Raw genomic sequence first — 23,080 nt, 5'->3', positions numbered from 1 at the left:
AAAAAATGCTCTATCATTTACTTTTGTTTGCCATTTACTTTGTTTCTGTTTTCTGAACAATGTCACTCTCAGATAGGAAAATCCCAAACATTTGACGCATTTTGAGTGTAGCTGGATGCAATTACAGTAGAGTCTCACTTATCCAAGCTAAACGGGCCGGTAGAAGCTTGGATAAGCGAATATCTTGGATAATAAGGAGGGATTAAGGAAAAGCCTATTAAACATCAAATTAGGTTATGATTTTACAAATTAAGCACCAAAACATCATGTTATACAACAAATTTGATAGAAAAAGTAGTTCAGCACGCAGTAATGTTATGTTGTAATTACTGTATTTTACAAATTTAGCACCAAAATATCATGATATATTGAAAACCTTGACTACAAAAATGGCTTGGATAATCCAGAAGCTTGGATAAGCGAGGCTTGGATAAGTGAGACTCTACTGTACTCCTATCTAGTATTCTTCCAAAGACACTGGTATATTCCAGACAAAAATTCCAAGCTAAATGTAATTGGTATAGAACTCATTGATATACAGTAGAGTCTCACTTATCCAACCTTCACTTATCCAACATTCTGTATTATCCAACGCAGTCTGCCTCCTACCCAAATCCACAGCTGTTTCTCTAGGCAGCAAGAACTTATTTTTTTACGGATTTAACTTCCGACAATGTTGTTACTGTAACTTCATTTTATGCAATTCTATCTTTATTTGAAGTCATTTTTTTTTAATAATCAACATTTTCAATACATTGCAACGTTTTGGTGCTAAATTTGTAAATACAGTAATTACTACCCTGTTTACCGGAAAATAAGACAGCCCCTGAAAATAAGACCTAGTAGAGGTTTTGCTGAATTGCTAAATATAAGGCCTCCCCTAAAAGTAAGACCTAGCAAAGTTTTTGTTTGGAAGCATGCCCACCAAACAGAACACCAGAGAAGACAGGATTAGTAAATGTACGTACCAAAGATTGTTGTACATGGAAATAATGGTAGTAAAAAGAAATTCTTGATAGGATTCACAGTTTGTCTGGTTATCCTGGTTTGTGATGACAACTACTGTACAGTATATAATAAATGTTCATTTTTTTTTGTTCAGCAATAAATGTGAATTCTTCTTCTTCATCGAAAAATAAGACATCCCCTAAAAATAAGACCTAGTGCATCTTTGGGAGCAAAAATTAATATAAGACACTGTCTTATTTTCGGGGAAATGCCGTACATAATGTTACCATGTATTGAACTGCCTTTTCTGTCGATTTGTTGTAAAACATGATGTTTTGGTGCTTAAACCATAATATAATTTGATGTTTAATAGACTTTTCCTTAATCCCTCCTTATTACTCAACATTTTCACTTATCCAACATTCTGCCGGTCCATTTATGTTGGATAAGCGAAACTCTACTTTAACTAAATGGATCATAATCTATGAAAGTTTGTGGCAAAATGCATCTGTTATTCTTAAGTGTCACAGGGCCCCTTTTTCAAATTTATCTTTGCCTCTTCGATTTATCTTTCTCATTTTTGACTTTGTAGCAATCTTTCTGAAATGATTACATACTTCTCTCTAATCAATTTCACACTATCATCCCTTGCTTTGGGAGAGCCAGTGTGCCTAGTGGTTTCAACAATGAACAATGACTCTGGAAAATAGAATTCAAATTCCCACTCAATTATAGACCCCCCCCTCCTCCGCACACACAATGACCTCGAGCAAGTCACATTCTCTCAGCCTCAGAGGAAGGAAGTGGCAAGTCTCTTCTGCCTAAATCTTGCCAAGAAAACCCATGACAGTTTCACCTTAGGGTTGCCATAAGATCGAAAAGACTGGAAGGAACACAACAATACCATGCTTTAATGTATTAATTTGTGGAGCCCCCAGTGGCGCAGTGGGTTAAACTCTCATGCCAGCAGGACAGATGACTTGAAGGTTGGGTTGCTGACCTGAAGGTTCCCAGTTCGAATCCAACCTGGGGAGAGCACAGATGAGCTCCCGCTATCAGCTCCAGCTCTATGTGGGGACATGAGAGAAGCCTCCCACAATGATGGTAAAAACATCAAACAGCTGGGCATCCCCTGAGCAACATCCTTGCAGATGGCCAACTTTCTCACACAAGAAGTGACTTGCAGTTTCACAAGTCACTCCTGACATTAAAAAAAACATATTAACTTGACTGCTGTTTTTGGGTATAAATATACGTGAGTAAAAGAACTGTTGTTCAACCTAGCTGTGTTTTTTAATATTTTTGTTCTTCATTGCATACTTTATTGACAGCAAAGTAGAAATTGATTTTATAGCATCTCCATCTAACAGTTGACTACACCTTTCATTAAACAGATATGCCTAAGTCCAGTTGCTAGTTCCAACTAGAGTGGATCATTCACCCCTTGATGTGTGTTGGAAAGTTGCTGCTAACTGGGAGAGAAATAAGGTTGAACACTGTGAAAGCCATCCACTGCATGGCTATCAACCTCCTCCCAGTAGACTCAAATCAAGGAAAAGCTTCACGAGAACCATCACTCCTCCTCATGTTCCTCCAGCAACAGCAAGAGAATCCCTCTGGATGGCTAAACCAAGAAATCCCAACTGGATGGCCCCCCACGAAGGTCTTCCTCCAGGGGCAAACCAAGAATGGGCAACTTGGAAATCCCTGAACAGACTCAGAAGTGGAGTGGGCAGATCAAAAGACAACCTGGCAAAAGGGCACTACTTAGAAGAATCCTCCACCTTGTGTGACTGTGGAGCAGAACAAACAACTCCGCATCTGTATGATTACCCACAATGCCTCATGAACAGAGGAAGAATTGTTTAAATCTACAGACAATGCAGTTTCTGTTGCCTGTTTATGGCCTAAAATTATTTAGTTGCTTGTGCTCCCTCTATTTTGTCAGTTTTATACTTATTTATGCAATGCTTTTGACACAAAATAAATAAATCAGTGCATTCAATGGGTCATCACTAGCTAATTACAATTGGATTTAAAACATAGTTAAGCCTGGAGAAATTAAACAACTGCAGCTTCTTGGGGAAATTGGTCAGGCTTCACACTGTCACAATTTGGGTAAAAGCTTAACCTTCCTGCTGTGGTATTGATGTATATACTTCCCGCTCTATACACACACCTGAGAACTACAACAGGAAAGAAACAATAGCAACTTCCTTCCCTTGCAAAACAGCAGCTTTGTGGGGTGGAGTCAGAATACAAGAGCTATTTAAAAAAATGCCTTCTCATTCCACCACCTTTCAGCTGTGATTACTCCCACCAGATGTGATTTTGAAGTTAAAGCCCCACATTCTCTGTGCATAACAAAATGCGTAATTTGGCTTTTACCTTCATACCACAAAGGTTAACCTAATTTTTTAAAGAGTGGGGCTGCTATATCACTGCGATGATGGTTTTGCTTGCTTTTGGCTCTTATTTATTGCAAGTATTCTATTTTTTCAGAATAACATTGAACATTTATATATAGCTAATGCCCTGAAGTGGGTGATGTTTTTGCAAACACTGCGTGCTTTGGCTAAATTACTTTTTCTTCAGTTAACCAAGTGTAAAGTAAGTTTGGGCTATGGCATACTTTTCTGATTTCTTTCTTCAAGTTGTGAAACATTATATAAACCAGGGGTCCTCAAACTTTTAAAGCAGAGGGCCGGTCCACAATCCTTGAGACTGTGGAGGGGCCGAATTATCATTAAAAAAAAAAACGAACAAATTCCTATGCACACTGCATGTGTCTTATTTGTAGTGCAAAACAACAACAACAATGAAAGAACAATACAGTATTTAAAAATGAAAACAATTGTAACCAACACAAACCTATCAGGATTTCAGTGGGAAGTGTGGGCCTGCTTCTGGCCAATGAGATAGTCAAGTTAAATAGGATTGTTATTGTTGTGTGCCTTCAAGTCATTTCAGACTTTGGGCGAGCTTAAGTCTAAAATTATTTATTTATTCATTTACTACATTTATTTACTACATTTATATCCCGCCCTTCTCACCCCAAAGGGGACTCAGAGCAGCTGTATGTACATACAATATATTATATTATTAGCATAGCACAATATTAGCATTATATATTACTATATTGAACTATAGCACTATACTGTAATATTGTATGTAATATATAACATATAATTAATATTATTATATGGCAGGGGTCCTCAAACATTTTAAGCCGAGGGCTGGTCCACAATCCTACAGACTGTTGAGGGGCCGGATTATCATTTGAAAGAAAATACAAACAAATTCCGATGCACACTGCATATGTCTTATTTGTAGTGCAAAAACAACAACAACAAGAAGAAGAATGAAAGAACAATACAATATTTAAAAATAAAAACAATTTTAACCAACATACATTTATCAGGATTTCAATGGGAAGTGTGGTCCTGCTTCTGGCCAATGAGATAGTCAAGTTAATTAGGGTTGTTGTTGTTGTTGTTGTTGTTGTGTGCCTTCAAGTCATTTCAGACTTTGGGTGAGCATAAATCTAAAATTTATTTATTTATTTATTATTTACTACATTTGTATCACACCCTTCTCACCCCAAAGGGGACTCAGAGTGGCTTACAAATTATATGTACATACAATATATTATTAGCATAGCACAATATTAGCATTATATATTACTATACTAGCTGTGCCCGGCCATGCGTTGCTGTGGCGAATAATGGTGGTATGGGAAATAAAGTATTGAGGAATTGGTGGTAGTTAAGGTAAAGGGTAAACGTTTTCCCCTGACGTTAAGTCCAGTCATGTCTGATTCTGGGGGTTGGTGCTCATCTCCATTTCTAAGCCGAAGAGCCGGCGTTGTCTGTAGACTCCTCCAAGGTCATGTGGGATGACTGCATGGAGCAGCGTTACCTTCCCACCGAAGCAGTACCTATTGATGCACTCACATTTACATGTTTTTGAACTTCTGGGTTGGCAGAAGCTGGGGCTAACAGTGGGGGCTCTGTCAGTTCCCCCAATTCAAACCTGCGGCCTTTCGGTCCAGAAGTTCAGCAGCTCAGCGCTTTAACATTCTGTGCCATCAGGGGACATTATTTCCTAAAGGTTGTGAATATACAATATTTCTGATTGTTTTTTTTTTTGTCTGTTGGAGGCAAGTATGAATGCTGCAATTAGGAAAAATGATTAGTATGTAATGGCCTTGCAGATTTAAAGCCTAGCTGTTTCCTCCCTGAGTGATTTTTTTGTTGGGAGGTGTTAGCTGGCCCTGATTGTTTCCTGTCTGGAATTACCTTGTTTTCAGAGTGGTGTTGTTTGCGATATTTTATATGCTTCTACTGTCTGTGGCCTTGAGAAAACAGAGGATTGGCCAGACTTTGATGATGGGAATCCTTTGTTGGGAGGTGTTAGCTGGCCCTGATTGTTTTCTGTGTGGAATGCCCCTATTTTCAGAGTGTTGTTCTTTATTTAGTGTTCTGATTTTAGAGATTGTATTGTTCTGTTTTATTATACCACATTAATTTTTATATATTCTGATTTTAGTGTTTTTGAATACTTGGAGCCAGATTGTATTCATTTTCACGGTTGACCGCAACACAATAATAATAATAATAATAATAATAATAATAATAATAATAGTAAGGATAGTAATGATAGTAATAATAATGACTTTGGTAATACATAGTGCTTCACTGCCTTCTCAGCTTCCTTTCTGGAAGAATCCTTTCTTGGGAGGTGTTAGCTGGCCCTGATTGTTTCCTTTGTGGAATTTCCAATTTCCTTGCTTTATTTACTTTCTTTATTTCTTTATTTCTTTATTACTGTCCTGGTTTTAGAGATTATATTCTTCTGCATTATTCTATCCTAGAAATTATTTCATATCAAAGTAGAATCTCACTTATCCAACATTCGATTATACAATGTTCTGGATTATCCAACACAGCCTGCCTTTTCATAATCAATGTTTTTGTAGTCAGTGTTTCAAATTCATTGTGATATTTTACTGGTAAATTTGTAAATACAGTACAGTAGAGTCTCACTTATCCAACATAAGTGGGCTGGCAAAATGTTGGATAACCGAATATGTTGGATAATAAGGAGGCATTAAGGAAAAGCCTATTAAATATCAAATTAGGTTATGATTTTACAAATGAAACACCAAAACATCATGTTAGACAACAAATTTGGCAGAAAAAGTAGTTCAATACGCAGTAATGCTATGTAGTAATTACTGTATTTATGAATTTAGCAATATATCATGATATATTGAAAACATTGACTACAAAAATGCGTTGGATAATCCAGAACGTTGGATAAGCGAGTGTTGGATAAGTGAGACTCTACTGTAATTACTACATAGCATTACTGCGCATGGAACTACCTTTTCTGTCAAATTTGTTGTATAATATGATGTTTTGATGCTTAATTTGTATAACGATTACCTAATTTGATGTTTAATCAGCTTTTCCTGAATCCCTTCTTATTATCCAATATATTTACTTATCCTGCCGGCCTGTTTATGTTGGATAAGTGAGAGTCTACTGTATATTGATCATCTTATATTATCTGCTTAGAACTGGATTATATGAGGCCCCTTCTTCACAGTTGTATAAAATGCACACTGAAGTGGATTATATGGTAGTGTGGAGTCAAGATAATCCAGTGCAAAGCAGATAATATAAGATTATAAATGGGTTATATAGCTGTGTGGAAGGGCCTTGAGTCTACACTGCCATATAATCCAGTGCAAATTAGATAATCTGTGGAAGAAGCCTAAGTGAGGCCTAAATCTGCCTGTCCCCTAACTGAAACCTGGCTGTCCCTTGGTTGCTAGGCAACGAAGTGGGCAGAGATTAGCCCTCTAAACTGGCAGCAATTGGATAAAAACAATTATTGCTCTCCCTCTAATTAGGACTTTATTTTTCTTTTCTTTTTGTTGTATCAACCTAGAGGCGTGGATGATGGGTTGTGTTGTCAAATTTCGAGGTTGGGGGGCCTGTAGTTTTGTTGTTTTGTCCACTGCCCTGATGCCATCACTCTTTTATATATATAGATTGAACTATACCACTATACTGTAATATTATTAGTAATATTATATGTAATGTAGAATATATAATTAATATTATTATATGGTATTATTATTAGTGTTATATTGTATTATATTATAATATTATTATCAATATTATAAGTATATACAATATATTATATTATAAAACTGAGGGCGGGGGCCAGGTAAATGACCTCGGAGGGCCGCATCCGGCCCCCGGGCCTTAGTTTGGGGACCCCTGTTATATGGTATTATTATTGGTATTATATTGTATAACACTATAATATTTTTATCAATATTATATGTATATACAATATATTATATTATTTAAAATGATATAAAATATTATATTATAAAACTGAGGGCGGGGGCCAGGTAAATGACCTTGGAGGGCCACATCCGGCCCCCGGGCCTTAGTTTGGGGACCCCTGATATAAACTAAATCTTTCTTCTGCCCTAAGTATTCTATACCACACCTACACTGGCTGCAATCATGTTGGTGGCCAAAGTTGCTGTGATGCTGTGTTGCCGTCCAAACAGACCAAAATTTCCTTGTGAGCATCTGGCTACCATATCTGCTGATGTCATAGATTTATCTCCTCTTTCTTGATGGTGATCAGTAGTGGTGACACAAGGACAAGCCACCCACTTCCCCTCCACTGTGCAAGGATAGAGTAGCTGCAGCAGTTTCTGTTTTGGCAGTGGATTGACCAAAACAGACCTGATCCAGCTGTCTAGACCAGTGATTCCCAAAGTGGGTGTTACCGCCCCCCAGTGGGCGCTGGAGCAATCCAGGGAGGCGGTTATGGCACCTATTAGGATACGGGGGCAGGGCCAAGGGAGGGGTGGGGCCTCTTCCCAAGAGCCGGAGACAGGGCTGAGCACCTGAGGCATCTGTTAGGACACACAGGAGGTGCAGCTAGAGGAGTGGGCATGGCTTCTTCCCAAGAGCCCGAGACAGGGTTGAGAATCTATACCTCTCCTGAGGCGCTTGTTGGGACACAGAGGGCGGAGCTAAGGAAGGGGGCGGGGCCTCCTTCCAAGAGCTCGAGACAGGGCTGAGCTGCTATACCTCTCCTGAGAGGCCTTTTAGGACTAAAGGGCAGGGCTAGGGGCAGGTGTGGGGCCTCTTCCCAAGAGCATGAGACAGGGCTGAGCCTCTGTATATGTTCCCTGAGGTGCTTGTTAGAACACGGGGTGGGGTATAGAGGTTCAGCCCCATCAGGCACTTGGAAAGAGGCCCTGCCCCCTCCTCTAGCCCTGCCTCCTGTGTCCTGGCAGGCGCCGCAGGACAGGGATAGAAGCTCAACCCTGCCTCAGAGCTTGTAACTCTGCCCATCCCAGTCCTGGCCACCCATTTGTGCCCCCACCCACCTCCCCTCGCAGCCCTGCATCTTGGACTTGAAAAGAGGCTCAGCCCCGCCCTCTTGAACAGGAGCCACACCCACCCCTCTAAGCCACGCCCCCCTTTCCAGGGGGTGTTGAGTCATATTTTTTCTGGAAAGGGGACAGCAGGCCAAAAAAGTTTGGGAACCACTGGTCTAGACTGTTGAGAAGCCCAGGGATACCTCAGAGTTTGCAAGAAAGTCAACTATTTCTGACATTGCCTATAAGCAAAATTGGATTAAGGGCAAAAATACACAGGATAGTCCCTGGAAGTTGCCATGCATTGTAAAGACAGCCAGACATGGATTCAAAGCTGCAGACCCCTACACCGACCTTTACTTACCAGTCACAAATTCTTAGCTGCTCAAAAAGGATATGAAAAGCTCATTCTCTTTTGTAAAAAAAAGTAGCCTCATTATTTGCTGACAGATTAATAGGCAGCTTTAATTGTTAACACATCTGCTTTTAAAAAAATAATGCATACACCATGAAATGACACTTGTATGATGCACTAGATTAGGGATTTCTAAGAGTTGGCTGCCAGCTAAAATCTGCACCAAAACACAAAACATTGGTCTACCTGACTGCTCACAGGGAGGCCAATGTCATCACAGCTGGATGTCCATCTCACACACTGTGATGTTGAAAATTTCTGAGGTTATGACCAACCATGAAAGAGTCACAATATATCACTGTGTCTGACCATGGGTTCATCAAGCTTAGTACTTTCTCAGCATTCATCAACTACTGCACAGCATGGTTTCAAGTAAACATTCTACCCACCTACGCCACTTGGATACTTTGGACTACAAAGCTCAAAGCAAGGGCATTGATTTTAGGAGATTGCAGCATTGGGAGAACCTCCACTACAGCAGAGCTAATTCTACAGACTAGGGTCCCTTCTACATTGTCTTATATCCCAGGATCTGATCCCAGATTATCTGCTTTAAACTGGATTATATGAGTATCCACTGCCAGATAATCTGGGATAAGAAAATAATCTGGGATCATATCCTGATATATAGGGGCAGTGTGGAAGGGGCCTAGGATTGCCAGAGGTCATGACCCAGGGTGCTTCCAGAAAAGGGAAAATCCCACAATGAAGTGGGTTTTAATTAATTCAGAATAAACGTGGTCATTCCACATTAATATGCTTTAATCGGAGACATTGTTTGGATGTTTCTGCTAAAAGCCCGACAGGCCCCACACTGGAAGGGCCTGTAGAACTATGAGTTTTCATGGATCTTTTCCAAGGAGGAGTCTTCAGCTTTGAGGTGCTCGGCCTAAAGACAAGTGGAAAGGGCCATGTACAAAACTCCAATTCAGCTAATAGAGCAACAGCTCACTACAATTTGAAAGCCCTAGTGATACGTTGCTGTAGAGATTCTCCAAGAAATGCATTTACTTAGTTACATTCATTTTTCTTTCCCTGTCATGATTTCAGGGCTTACTCTTTGCTTTGCCCTTCATCCTCCATCTGCTAGAATTACACAAACTAGATTAAATATTTCTTATTTTGTCTCCCTAAGCAAATGGGAAAGAATAACCCCGATTCCACTTTGATCTGGGAATGCCCTCCTTTAACTATGATTTCTGTCTTAATTTCTAAAACGAAAAATATTTTCTCTCCTGTGAAGGCTTATTTCCATGTTTCAGCAAACTGTAACTAGTACTTAATGCATAATGCTTAATGACATAACCAGAGGTCCACCCTAAGACTTCAGCCAAAAAATCTCAGGGAATCAGATAATCTTGAATTGACAACCCCGCCACATACACATTCATTTGAATCGGTGCACCTACCCTGCTATGGGAAGTGGAAGAAGGGAGAAGAGAGAAGGGATAAGATCTCATTTCTCAGTGCTATGTGACGGTTATTAAAGTAGCTAACACCACTCAGTTCCTCATTCTGTTCTCTTCTTCCATATACAACAGGATGAAAAGGAGGAGGAAGGCAGTGAATAGAGGCCCTATTTGGATGTCAGACCAGTTGCACTGTCCTCTTATATCAGTGGTTCTCAACCTTTGGTCCTCCAAGTATTTTGGATTTCAACTCCCAGAAAGCCCAACCAGCTTACTAGATGTTGGGAATTCTGGAAGCTGAAGTTCAAAACACCTGGAGGACCAAAGGTTGGGAACCACTGTCTTAGATCATAGCATGGGAAGGAGTACTAAATGTGAGATATTGTACATTATCATGTTTACACATTTTGGTCAAGTTGTAGCTCTCTTTGAAGTCCTCAGTGTGTGGTATCCATAGTAAACAGAGCTTGTCTAAGAGCCAATATGATAAAGTGATCTGATTTTTGGATTAGGCCCTAGAAGACCAAGGTTTGCATCTAAGCTGGTTATAGAAATCCAGAGTGACCTTGGGTGGGCCATGTTTTCTGTCTAAAACAGTGGTTCTCAACTTCTAAGTCCCCAGATGTTTTGGTCTACAACTCCCAGAAATCCCAGCCAGTTTACCACCTGCTAGGATTTCTAGAAGTTGGAGGCCAAAACATCTGGGGACCCACAGGTTGAGAACCACTGGTCTAAAAGAAAGGCAATGGCCAACTATCTCTATAAATATCGTCCAAAAAAAAAAAAAGCAAGCAAAAATCCATTTGAATGTGGCTTGCCATAAACTGGACTTGAGGACACATAGCAACAAGAAGGCATTGTTTAAAAGACCCAAGATGAGCCATTTTGCTTCCTGAAGAAGTGATGTTTGAGATACAGTTCTCTATAACATTCCTGCCAGAACCATCGAATCAGATCTAACCTTGGGGAATTCCACTCTATTGGTTTTCCTTACCGATTATAAATAGTGTAGACCACACTGACACTACTGCATAGTCTCTCCAAGAGTATAGACAATGACACTGGTGGGTTTTTGTCTTCAGATAATTTAAAAATAAGAAATTATGCCTCTTTGGTTGTTGCTGAAAAGGCAAGCTGCATAATAAGCAGAGCTTCACATATGCTTTTTAGAGCACCTAAGAACTATGACGGTCGACACAAGATCCTTTTCATGGTCAATTCACCACGCATTCTAGAGACCTTGGGACTGCAATTATTTCATTTCCTTCCTTGCAAATGCAATTTCCACTTAGTTTACTAGAATAAAAGGTAGATAAAAAGGTAGTAACGGTAGCAGAATCTACTGATTAACATTATTCATTCAAATTTGTGTAAATCCAGAGATGAACAATGCCATAGGGAAAAAAATAGCAGTCCTCATCTCTGAACTACACTACCTTTTTGTCTCTTACTTAGCAGCTAAAATAATAATAATAATCTCAAATGTAAAAAAATTGAAAAGGTAGAAGTTATACGCAATTTTTATCTAGATAGGTTTGAAAAGAAGATATAAAATAAAATCAGAAACAACATTTTCTTTAAGCATGCCAGTACAGGCAGAATCAAATCAAACCCAATACCTTTTTCTGCAAATGCTAAAAGCGCAAATAAGGGAATAAAGCACTAAAATAGATGTGAATTGAATTTCCACTTCATTTGCTGAGATTTACTCCTTTGAACTATGAGATGCAAACCTTTTCAGAAAAGGTGTTCCTTTTCTCCACGGACAGAACAGGAAATCAGAGGTTTAATTAACCATGATTATAACATTTTGCTGATCTGATTTGTCTCACCTATTTCCTTTTTTCTTTAAGTAATAAAACTGCCTTCCTGACATCCTAGAAAGAGGACAAAATGAAAGCTTCAGAGCAGTTAAAAAAAAAGCTGGGAATTGTTAGAAAACAAACTGACCCTCGACCGGATCTCTCTGAAGTATGCATTTCTGAAGCAGGATTAAGTCTTTGATGATTAAACAGCACTTTGAAAAAAAATGTACAGTCAAGGAAGGTAATACCTTGGCAAACCAACTGAGGATTTATTCAGCCAAACAGATGGATGCTTCGAAGTGTCAGATCTCAACACCTCCAGCTAACTCAGCATTCTGTTTTCCACTGATTAAAAACAGTGTCGGGCCGCTGCATCTCAGGTGGAGAAAATTTACAAGTTCTTGGCTGACATATTACGGTGGACTAACAGGTATATGTCACTAGCAGGGCAATCCTATTGTTGAAGTCAGCACAGCCAACATATCAAACACCCTGCTGGGTTCTTGCCAGCAGGGTGGAAGTGAAATAAGATTTCTCTTTTTTGTGAAATTGCTTCTTTCCCATTGCTTACCATTTCTTACACCAGCAACTCGACTCAAAGAATGTTTCTATACATACATATAACTGATACAACAAATCGTAACTTGCCTCTTTATATTTTTTTGCCATTAATGTATTGACCCTTTCCTTTCTTTTATCTTGTATCAGGCTCAGAAGAAGAGCATTAATTACTATGCTATGTTCTTGGCTAACTGGAAAAATAAAATAATATTTTTCAATACTTTGATATGATGGACTTTATTGCATGAGGCAGGCAAACTCACTGAGCCTGGTGCCCCAGGTCTCAGCAGTGGCCAGGGGAGCTCTTGCACAATGAAAACTTGTACGCCCATTGCACCCGTACCTTGAGAAGCCAGACTTGGTCCACACTCTCATTAAATCTCGAACAGACTACTACAACATGCCCTACATGGGGGTGCCTTTGAAGACTGTTCAGAAGCTTCAAGTAGTATAATGGGCAGCAGCCAGGTTCCTTATTGGAGTGGCATATGGGAGCATACAATCCCCCATTACATCAGCTTCATTGGCTGCCAGTCTTTTATTGAACGCAATTCAAAGTGCTGGCTTTAGCCAATAAAACCCTAAACAATTCTGGCCTAGCTTAACTTTCTGAACGTATCTCCCTTTATGAACCAGTTCAAGTGTTAAGATCTGCCAGGGAGATCCTGCTCTCGGTCCCACTGCTTTTGCAGGTGCAATTGGTGGGGACGAGGGACAGGGCCTTCTCGGTGGTGGCACCTCGGATGTGGCACTCCCTTCCCAGTGAGATCAGATTGCCCCCTCCCTTCTGGTGTTCAGGAAAAAACTTAAAACCTGGCAGTGCAAGCAGGCGTTTCACAAATACAGTGTTCCCTCACTACTTTGTGGCTCATTTTTTGAGGATTCGCTGTTTTGCGGTTTTTCAATAAACTCTAAAAGACTATTATAAATCATAAAAAATTACAATTTACAGCCTAAGGAAGGGAGGAAGGGAAAGCCAAAGGGAGAGAAAAGGAGCCCAAGAGGCAACGGGAGGAAAAGGAGGCGATTTATCAACACACGATTGGTTGATAAAGACTTAAAATAGTGTATAATTACTAAAATAATGTATACATATTAAAATAAATATAGTGTCTCTACTTTGCAGATTTTTACTTATTGCGGGTCGTCCTGGAACCTAACCCCCATGATAAATGTGTGAACACGGTTAACAGGATTACAGTATAACAGCTATCACAATAGAGACATAAATGAAGCAGCTTAATGATAACTATGGGATTGGTACAATATTTAATATGTTCTGTGATGGTTATATATATAAAGTTTTTAACTGGTTTTAATTCATATTTATATGTCTATTGATTTTAGTTAATTGTCCTGTTTGTGTATGTATTGTTTCTGTATGTATATTATGGTATTGAATTTTGCCGATGGTAAGTCGCTCTGAGTCACCCTTGGAGTAAGATAGAGTGGGACAGAACTGTAATAAATAAATAAATAAACTGGCATTGCAGCTGGACCATTTGGTGATGTCCCTACCACATGACACCAAGTGCGTCCCACCGCACAGTGATCCCCTCCTTGACTACCTAGGAATGGGTAAAACCCATCAATAGCTCCCAATCATACAATGTTTCCACCTTGGTGAGATGAATCCCTTCTGTACTAGTATGTAACATGAAGTGAGGGGGAGGGAAGATTTTCCTCCTCTCCCCCTCTCTATTCCCAAACTGGCCATTTCCCTTCTCTTTTATATTTTATAGTTACATTAGCATTTTTCTTTTTAAATTCTGGAATGGCACAATTGCACTAAACCAAAAACTTAAGGAACAGCAGTAGTGTGGAAAATGAAGGAGTATGACTGCAGGACCATGAACTAGGAAATAGGTGCAAAATTGAATGTGCGAGAGTTGCGATATTCAACTCAGTATGTATTTGCGCAGTAAAGTCCTTTGTCTCTTCTCCACTTCCAACATCACTGGTTCTCAACCTGTGGGTTGCCAGATGTTTTGGCCTCCAACTCCCAGAAACCCTAACAGCTGGTAAACTGGCTGGGATTTCTGGGATTGTAGCCTGGGAACCTACAGGCTCAGAACCACTGTCCTACATGATGCCAGACACCTTGGTCATCTGAACTTCATGGGCTAAAGGTAATTATTTAGAATGTTGCAACATCTGGATATTTTCTTCTTTCTATTCCCACAGTCCCAATATACAGTAGAGTCTCACTTATCCAAGCCTCGCTTATCCAAGCCTCTGGATAATCCAAGCCATTTTTGTAGTCAATGTTTTCAATATATCGTGATATTTTGGTGCTAAATTCGTAAATACAGTAATTACAACATAACATTACTGCGTATTGAACTACTTTTTCTGTCAAATTAGTTGTATAACATGATGTTTTGGTGCTTAATTTGTAAAATCATAATCTAATTTGATGTTTAATAGGCTTTTCCTTAATCCCTCCTTATTATCCAAGATATTTGCTTATCCAAGCTTCTGCCGGCCCGTTTAGCTTGGATAAGTGAGACTCTACTGTACTTGCTTCAGATCAGTTTCAACCCATATTTATCCAGTAGGGTAAACATCCACACATAAAATGTCTTTAGAAACAACTGTTTTGTCTGCCAATATATTTTCTTTGTTTTTTGTTATCTGGTTGTTCTTATTTCTTTTCTTTCCTCTTTTCTTTTTATTTTGTAGTTTGAGGTCTCACAATTGGAACACTCTACATTTGAGGGAAGAATTTAGAAGTTAAGGTTGTATGTATTTTTGGCTCTTAAGAAAGTTGATTTTGTTTCCTAAGACTGGCTCTTATCTTTGAAATCATAATGGTTTTTAAGACACTTTAGCTTGTAAAACATGTTGACCATTCTCATCTTGTCTTAACAATTGTCCTGTGACAAAAGGCTCAGTGAACTAAGAATATTTTAGCTTGTTATTTTCGTTTCCAAAACATAACTGCTGCATTTATATCTAGATGGCTGCAATTGCAGTTCTAAGCAAAACGTGCATGGATGATTCAACAAAAGCAAATGAAAATCAACCGTATGTAACTACAGCCCACCACAATGAGCCAATTCACACTTCACCCAGATGGCAAGTAAATACTACAAAGCGTGAAAGCAAAACCTGACTTTATGAATACAGAGCCATGAAGTAGAAATTTATCAGTGTTATAGCTTTCTTGTGTTAACAATCATGACTACTTCATGATTATAGATATATGAATCTCCTTCAAACTTTACAGCATTCTGTGTGGTTTAATGCCAGGGTACATCCATGCAACAAATATATTTGATGCTAAGTTCAATGTGAATGTTAAGAGATGCTGTGTATCTGAGCTAAAATAACTTTTCCCAAGAATGACTGGGGACAATATTTGTGTCATCTTGTTGTTGAATGTGTATTTCTGGACTTATCTGTATAGTGCTCCTTATTAAGCAACTAGGGTGAAAAGATTAAGCACACCAGATATTGAGCCTATAAGTTTTGTGACTTGGGCCTCCATTACTGTTACTACTCGGTAAAAAAGTAGGTAAAACTTCAATGTCTTTTTGCAAAAAGTTTCAAACATCACAGCATGTCAACCCACCAACAAACATTAGTACTTACTAGTCATGTAATATGACCATTGGTCGGAGCATTAATAAATTGATTGATTGATAGTCATGTACATTCGAGGTAAACCTTGATTCGTTTTGTGTCCTGGCTTTCGGTGGGGGCCCTGATCCGTTTCTACTTGAGCCTCTCGAAATTGGGAGGGCAGATATTTGTTTTCAGTTTTTGGTGCCGAAAGATCTGTTTTTTCTGGCCCATTATTGGGCAGGGACTTCCCACCCAGACTCCGCTTCCCAATGTGCGCTTTTGGATGGTATTTGCCTCACCATCTGGGGAGTCGAAGAGCTCCCTGGCTGGGGCTGAAAATCCACCATGTCTGCAGCCAGTGGCCTTGCTCCACAACCCAAAGTGTAGGCCCGAAGCACCCAGGCCTGCAAAGTCCTGCATCCGAGTGTTGAACAAGCATTCGCTCCTTACTTGGTGCTCAGCTGCAGGGCCTTGAAGGCCCAGGCATTTTGGACCTACATGCATGGCAATCAATCTGAAAAGCAGATCCCGCCTGCCTTTCGTATTGAGTTTATTTTCATTCCTGGAGGGGTCTTCCCATTCCGTACCATCTGAATGGATATAATGAAATGGAAACATGAATCAAATGGATGATACAAATACCAGGCTCATGACTAGTACTTACTCAATGGCATCCTTGGAGCTTGTGCTCTTGATCATTTTAGGACACTGTTCATCCGAACCTGAAGCTACTGCAGCTTTCTTGCTCAAGGTGGACTGTGTTCCATTGGATCCTAACAGTGGCATAGACTTGGATTCTGACGTAGCCAGGATTCCAGATGGACCTAAAAACAAAGGAGTTTAGCATTTGCATTCTATATATATAAAAGAGTGATGGCATCATGGCAATTCACAAAACAACAAAAGTACAGGCCCCCCAACCTCAAAATTTGACAACACAACCCATCATTCACGCCTCTAGGTTGATACAACAAAAAGAAAAGAAAAATAAAGTCCTAATTAGAGGGAGAGCAATATTTTTTTTATCCAATTGCTGCCAGTTTAGAGGGCTAATCTCTGCCCACTTGGTTGCCTAGCAACCATGGGACAGCCAGGATTCAGTTAGGGGACAGGCCGATTTAGGCCTCACTTAGGCCTCTTCCACAGATTATCTAATTTGCACTGGATTATATGGCAGTGTAGACTCAAGGCCCTTCCACACAGCTATATAACCCATTTATAATCTTATATTATCTGCTTTGCACTGGATTATCTTGACTCCACACTGCCATATAATCCACTTCAGTGTGCATTTTATCCAGCTGTGAAGAAGGGGCCTCATATAATCCAGTTCTCAGCAGATAATATAAGATTAGAAATATACAGTAGAGTCTCACTTATCCAACGTAAACAGGCCGGCAGGATAAGTGAATATGTTGGATAATAAGAAGGGATTCAGGAAAAGCCAATTAAACATCAAATTAGGTAATCGTTATACAAATTAAGCACCAAAACATCATATTATACAACAAATTTGACAGAAAAAGTAGTTCCATGCGCAGTAATGCTATGTAGTATTTACAGTAGAGTCTCACTTATCCAACACTGGCTTATCCAACGTTCTGGATTATCCAACGCATTTTTGTAGTCAATGCTTTCAATATATCGTGATATTTTGGTGCTAAATTCATAAATACAGTAATTACTATATAGCATTACTGTGTACTGAACTACTTTTTCTGACAAATTTGTTGTCTAACATGATGTTTTGGTGCTTAATTTGTAAAATCATAACTTAATTTGATGTTTAATAGGGTTATCCTTAATTCCTCATTATCCAACATATTCGCTTATCCAACGTTCTGCCGGCCCGTTTATGTTGGATAAGTGAGACTCTACTGTACTGTATTTACAAATTTACCACTAAAATATCACAATGAATTTAAACACTGACTACAAAAACATTGATTATGAAAAGGCAGACTGCGTTGGATAATCCAGAACATTGTATAAGCGAATGTTGGATAAGTGAGATTCTTCTTTAATATGAAATAATTACTGGGATAGAATAATGCAGAACAATATAATCTCTAAAACCAGGACAGTAAATAAACAGGGGAATTCCACACAGGAAACAATCGGGGCCAGCTAACACCTCCCAACAAAGTATTCCCATCATCAAAGTCTGGCAAATCCTGTTTTCTCAGGGCCACAGACGGTAGAAGCACATAAAATATCGCAAACAACACCACTCTGAAAACAAGGGAATTCCAGACAGGAAACAATCAGGGCCAGCTAACACCTCCCAACAAAGTATTCCCATCATCAAAGTCTGGAAAATCCTGTTTTCTCAGGGCCACAGACGGTAGAAGCACATAAAATATCGCAAACAACGCCACTCTGAAAACAAGGGAATTCCAGACAGGAAACAATCAGGGCCAGCTAACACCTCCCAACAAAAAATTCACTCAGGGAGGAAACAGCCAGGCTTTAAAGCTGCAAGGCCATTACATCCTAATCATTTTTCCTAATTGCAGCATTCATACTTGCCCCCAACAAACAAAAAAAACCCAATCAGAAATATTGTATATTCACAACCTTTAGGAAATAATATCCCCTGATGGCGCAGCGTGTTAAAGCGCTGAGCTGCTGAACTTCTGGACCGAAAAGCCACAGGTTTGAATTGGGGGAGCGGAGAGAGCCCCCACTGTTAGCCCCAGCTTCTGCCAACCCAGAAGTTCGAAAACATGCAAATGTGAGTGCATCAATAGGTACCTCTCCGGCGGGAAGGTAACGCCGCTCCATGCAGTCATCCCACATGACCTTGGAGGAGTCTACGGACAATGCCGGCTCTTCGGCTTAGAAATGGAGATGAGCACCAACCTCCAGAGTAAGACATAACTGGACTTAATGTCTGGGGAAAACCTTGACCCTTGACCTTCACTACCACCAATTCCTCAATACTTTATTTCCCAGACCACCAGACTTCGCCACCTCAACGCGTGGCCGGGCACAGCTAGTATTGTATAAATAGCATTTTACCAAAACTAAAATTAGCCCAAAAGGAATTATACACTGTCCTCCACAGTTGTATTTCTCAGTTTTGGAGATTTTATTATTTAAGAATTTTATTCAATTTATGAAATTGTTATCTTTAAGAATCTCTAGGTCTTTTAGTGCAGCCCTATGGTCAATTTCCACTGGAACTTGCCCGTTCCTCCAGAGTCATGCAACAAAGACAGAACTTCTCTGCAGAAATTTCTAAGTCCTTCAGATGAAGTTGACTATGGAGTTGTGCAAAAAGACCTAAAGATTCCTATAAAGGTGTTCTCTCAGGAAAAAAGAAATACTTCTTTATTTTTCATTTTTCCACACTCACGGGGATCCTTTGTCCCTAAACTCAGCAAATTTGGAGGGCTGATTATATTCACATACATTTTTTTATGATTCTCTTGCTTGAGTCATATGAAAATAATTGTTCTGGCAAGACATGGGAATAAACAATCTATTTCATTTATTTATGTATGTATACAGCACTTGTATGGTAAATGTCTGCCAAAGTGAATCAACAAAACAATTAAAATGAAACACAACTGAAACAATTCCAATAATTAATGAAAGCAAAATTAGTCATTTAAAAACAACATACAACACTGTAGTTCAGGAAACCAGATAAAAAACAAACAAATGGAAAAATAAAAAACAGCACTAATTTAACTACTAAAATTCCCAGTCAAGCACCTTATCTTAAAACAGATAGAAACACAACTTTTAAGCCATCTAGAAGTTAACAAGGCTGATAATGTACAAGTTGTTATTTAATTGTTAAATGCCACTGACATTAACACCCTGAGTAATGGTTCACATTGACATTTTTCAATTTGATTATTTCCTATTTTTAGACATTTGAACTGTTTTTTTAAACAATTCTCACATGAAACATTAATTAAATTACAAATTTGTGTTAATAGTAATGAATTCTAGCCTACGGGATGACCTGCCAGAAGAGATTGAACAGCAATAAAAACTTGTCACTTCTGGCAGACTTATCCAAATAAAATTGTGAATTCTAGGAGGAACAAGATGATGGGCTTGCAAGCAGGATCTCCAAGGTCCACCTTCCGGTTTGGATATTTTCGTAGAGGTGCAGCTGGTTCTTCTCATTATCTAATGCTAAACCAAGAATTGAAAGTGCCATCATCTTAGAGGTCATGCTCACTCTCACAACACTATATTAACATGCAGCTTTATGCTATTGTGACTAGGACAGCCAGGTGTTAGTTTATGAACCGGCGAGGGAGAGAACATGACAGCTGAAAAGATCACAATGGCTTTAGTGTCAGTGTCTGAACATCACAGCAGAAGGTTGCCTGTTCTGGCTTCACTGAACAATACCGGCAATTTTAGAGCTCTAATAAAACACACTGGAAAAACAATCAGAGCTCCCCTTGTTAATGAGGTTTGCAACCTTAAAGGTTTCAAAAGGATGGCAATTAGGCCTCTGGAACAGCACTGAGAAAATAACGGAACTAATTTGTGGGATCTGAAAAGATCAACGTAACTTACTGCTACTGTCTTGATCAGTTGTCACCTTTCTCAGTCGCAGAATTCTTTCTAATTCTGTTTCATTATTGTCTGTGTCAAGAGATTTTAGACTTCTTGAACTTGTAGATGTACTCAGTGTTTCCTGGTCATAAAAAAGTCAGCAAGGTGATAGTCAAGAAAAGCTGCTATGATCATAAAGTAACAATAGCCTTATTGTATATACTACTATTCAGGTTTGATGATTACAATACATTAGGTACCTACATGGACTATCTTTGAAGACTACATGGAACTTTCAGTTGTTTGGAACTGGCCACTCAGAATACAAGGTTCTTTCCAATCTCAGATTTTGTGCTATCAAGCTTGGCTTTGGGAATATGAACAATATTCAAAAATGTTCTAACACTTCATGAGAAGAGAATTTTGACTCGTCAAGACACTGCAGTAAAAAAGTCAGCTCATTATGGGATTTTTTTCTTTGCACAAGAGCAAAGGGACAATATTTAAAAGTTTTATGCCAAAAAAGCAATTTTTGCACAAAACACTTTATTTTGCAAAAAAAGAAAAGAAATAATTTGTTTGCAAAACCCTCCAAAATGAATCAAATGCAGAAATGTACAATATTATACAAATGTCATTCAACTGGGAGAAATTATTTCATTCTCGCATGCAACAATGAAATAATCAAAGATTTATATTTATTTTGTGCAGCAGGATATCTGTAGGACTTCCAGCTCTAATATGAGTCTGCCTGTTTGTTAACAACCTTCCCTTTATTGATTAGGTGGGCAATAACTAGAGATGCCCACTCATAGAATATTCTCCCCACAGCAAGTACTAGTGCCTATTTGCCCCAGGGTCTCCTGAATATACGAGGGTTATCCAAAAAGTACATTACGTTTTGGAATTAAAAATGAAAAAAGTATAGGCGAAAACATTTACCATATGCAGCTGAAAGCTACACCCAAATACCACATCTCATGTAGTCGCCATTCAAATCTAGGCACTTATTATAGCGATAAGTGAGCTTGGAAACTCCTTCCCCACTAAATTCTGCCGCCTCCATTGTCAACCCTTTCCCCTTCCGCAGCTGCGCAGCATCACCAAAACACTGCATTGCCACCCACGACCCCATTGTTGGAAACAAGTGGTTGTTCTCAAGTTGAATTTATATGTACGAGTGGAACAGGTACATTTTAAAGTGTAACTCCAGCCATTTTTTAAAGTTTTAGATGGCATAAAGAAGGGTTAACATCCCTCTAACATTTGTTTTGCAATCTGTGCCCCTGTTCAGTTATGTTTTGTATGTTTTTTTATGGAATTATGCTTTGCAATGTAAATGTATTTTATGGTGATGTATTTTAATTTTTGTTCCACTGGGCTTGGTCCCCATATAAACTGCCCCGAATCCCTTCAGGGAGATGGGACGAGATATAAGAATAACATTATCATCGTCGTTGTCATCGTCGTCATCGTGGGAAACAAGGACTGGGGATAAAGTTTCAGTGGAGACCTTTTTCCCATAATGACTCTTACACGAGTGACCTTCTCTTCCTTGGGGTAGGTTTCCTCTCACTTCCAGTGCCCCCCTCCCAGTTTGCAACTAACAGTAGCATGTAAGTCGAATGTTTGTAACTCAGGGACTGCCTGTATATCTTCCACAGTTTCTGGCCACAGGCCATGTTGACCTGCTCTGAGTCTCATTAAGAGGGGGGAAAGGGATTATAAATAAATAAATATAATAATTATGATGATGGAAATTACAGTCCAAAACATTTGGGGGACATAAATGTAATCAGCAGTATAAACTAAGGGAAAATGCTACCCTAGGTAAATTCTGTGAATCTCTTCTTTTCAGAGTCATAGAGTGAGAGAACAGACCTAGACTCCAGAACTGCTGCAATTGTGGGACTTGGACAGAAAGGACATCAGCCAGCATCTGCTGGACATCACCCCCTTCCTATTGCTATCACCTTTTCTTTGTTTATTGTGTCTTTTTAGATTGTAAGCTTGAAAGCAGGGAACTGTCAAAGTAACAATTACAAACTATATAGAGAGATTTGTTGTCAAAGGATTTTTATAGAGAGAGTGTCAGGGAGAGTGGCGATGCCAAATAAATAAATAATTCAATACTTACAGTTGACTCTCCATATCCATAGATTCATCCACCCATACCTTGTAAATATCCCCCTCCTCCCCCTAAAATAACAAACAGTAAGCCCTAATTTTGCTATTTCATGCAAGGGACACCATTTTATTGCACTATTGTATACAATGGGGCTTGAATATCCCCTGGCTTCTAGGGTGGGAGTGAGCTGAAGCAAACCTCAGTGGATACCACTGTACATGATGTTCATTATCTTCTTTGCACTTTGTCCTTTTTACAAATACACAATTTCCTCACATGGAATTGCACTATGTAGTGACAACGCAA

The 23,080-nt window shown here is 39.2% G+C and overlaps 1 protein-coding gene across 3 annotated transcripts in view; it reads right to left on the bottom strand.

The window, feature by feature from the left end:
- shtn1 (shootin 1) overlaps positions 1–23,080 on the bottom strand; it is a 144,950-nt gene that overhangs the window by 11,585 nt on the left and 110,285 nt on the right. The window contains exons 15-17 of one of the 3 annotated variants that reach the window (XM_062975662.1): positions 20,668–20,788; positions 16,787–16,946; positions 12,022–12,066 (exon numbers count right to left, since the gene is read on the bottom strand). In XM_062975662.1, the coding sequence (XP_062831732.1) occupies positions 12,022–12,066; positions 16,787–16,946; positions 20,668–20,788 (326 nt within the window). Of the gene's footprint in view, positions 1–12,021; positions 12,067–16,786; positions 16,947–19,596; positions 20,275–20,667; positions 20,789–23,080 lie in introns of those variants that run through there. The other 2 variants (XM_008114814.3, XM_062975663.1) reach the window with 2 other exon arrangements.

The sequence above is a fragment of the Anolis carolinensis genome, chromosome 3, assembly GCF_035594765.1.
Source record: "Anolis carolinensis isolate JA03-04 chromosome 3, rAnoCar3.1.pri, whole genome shotgun sequence".
Classification (NCBI taxonomy): Eukaryota; Metazoa; Chordata; class Lepidosauria; order Squamata; family Dactyloidae; genus Anolis; species Anolis carolinensis.
The sequence above is the reverse complement of the archived record's forward strand: the minus strand, read 5'-3'. Positions and strand labels throughout refer to the sequence as shown.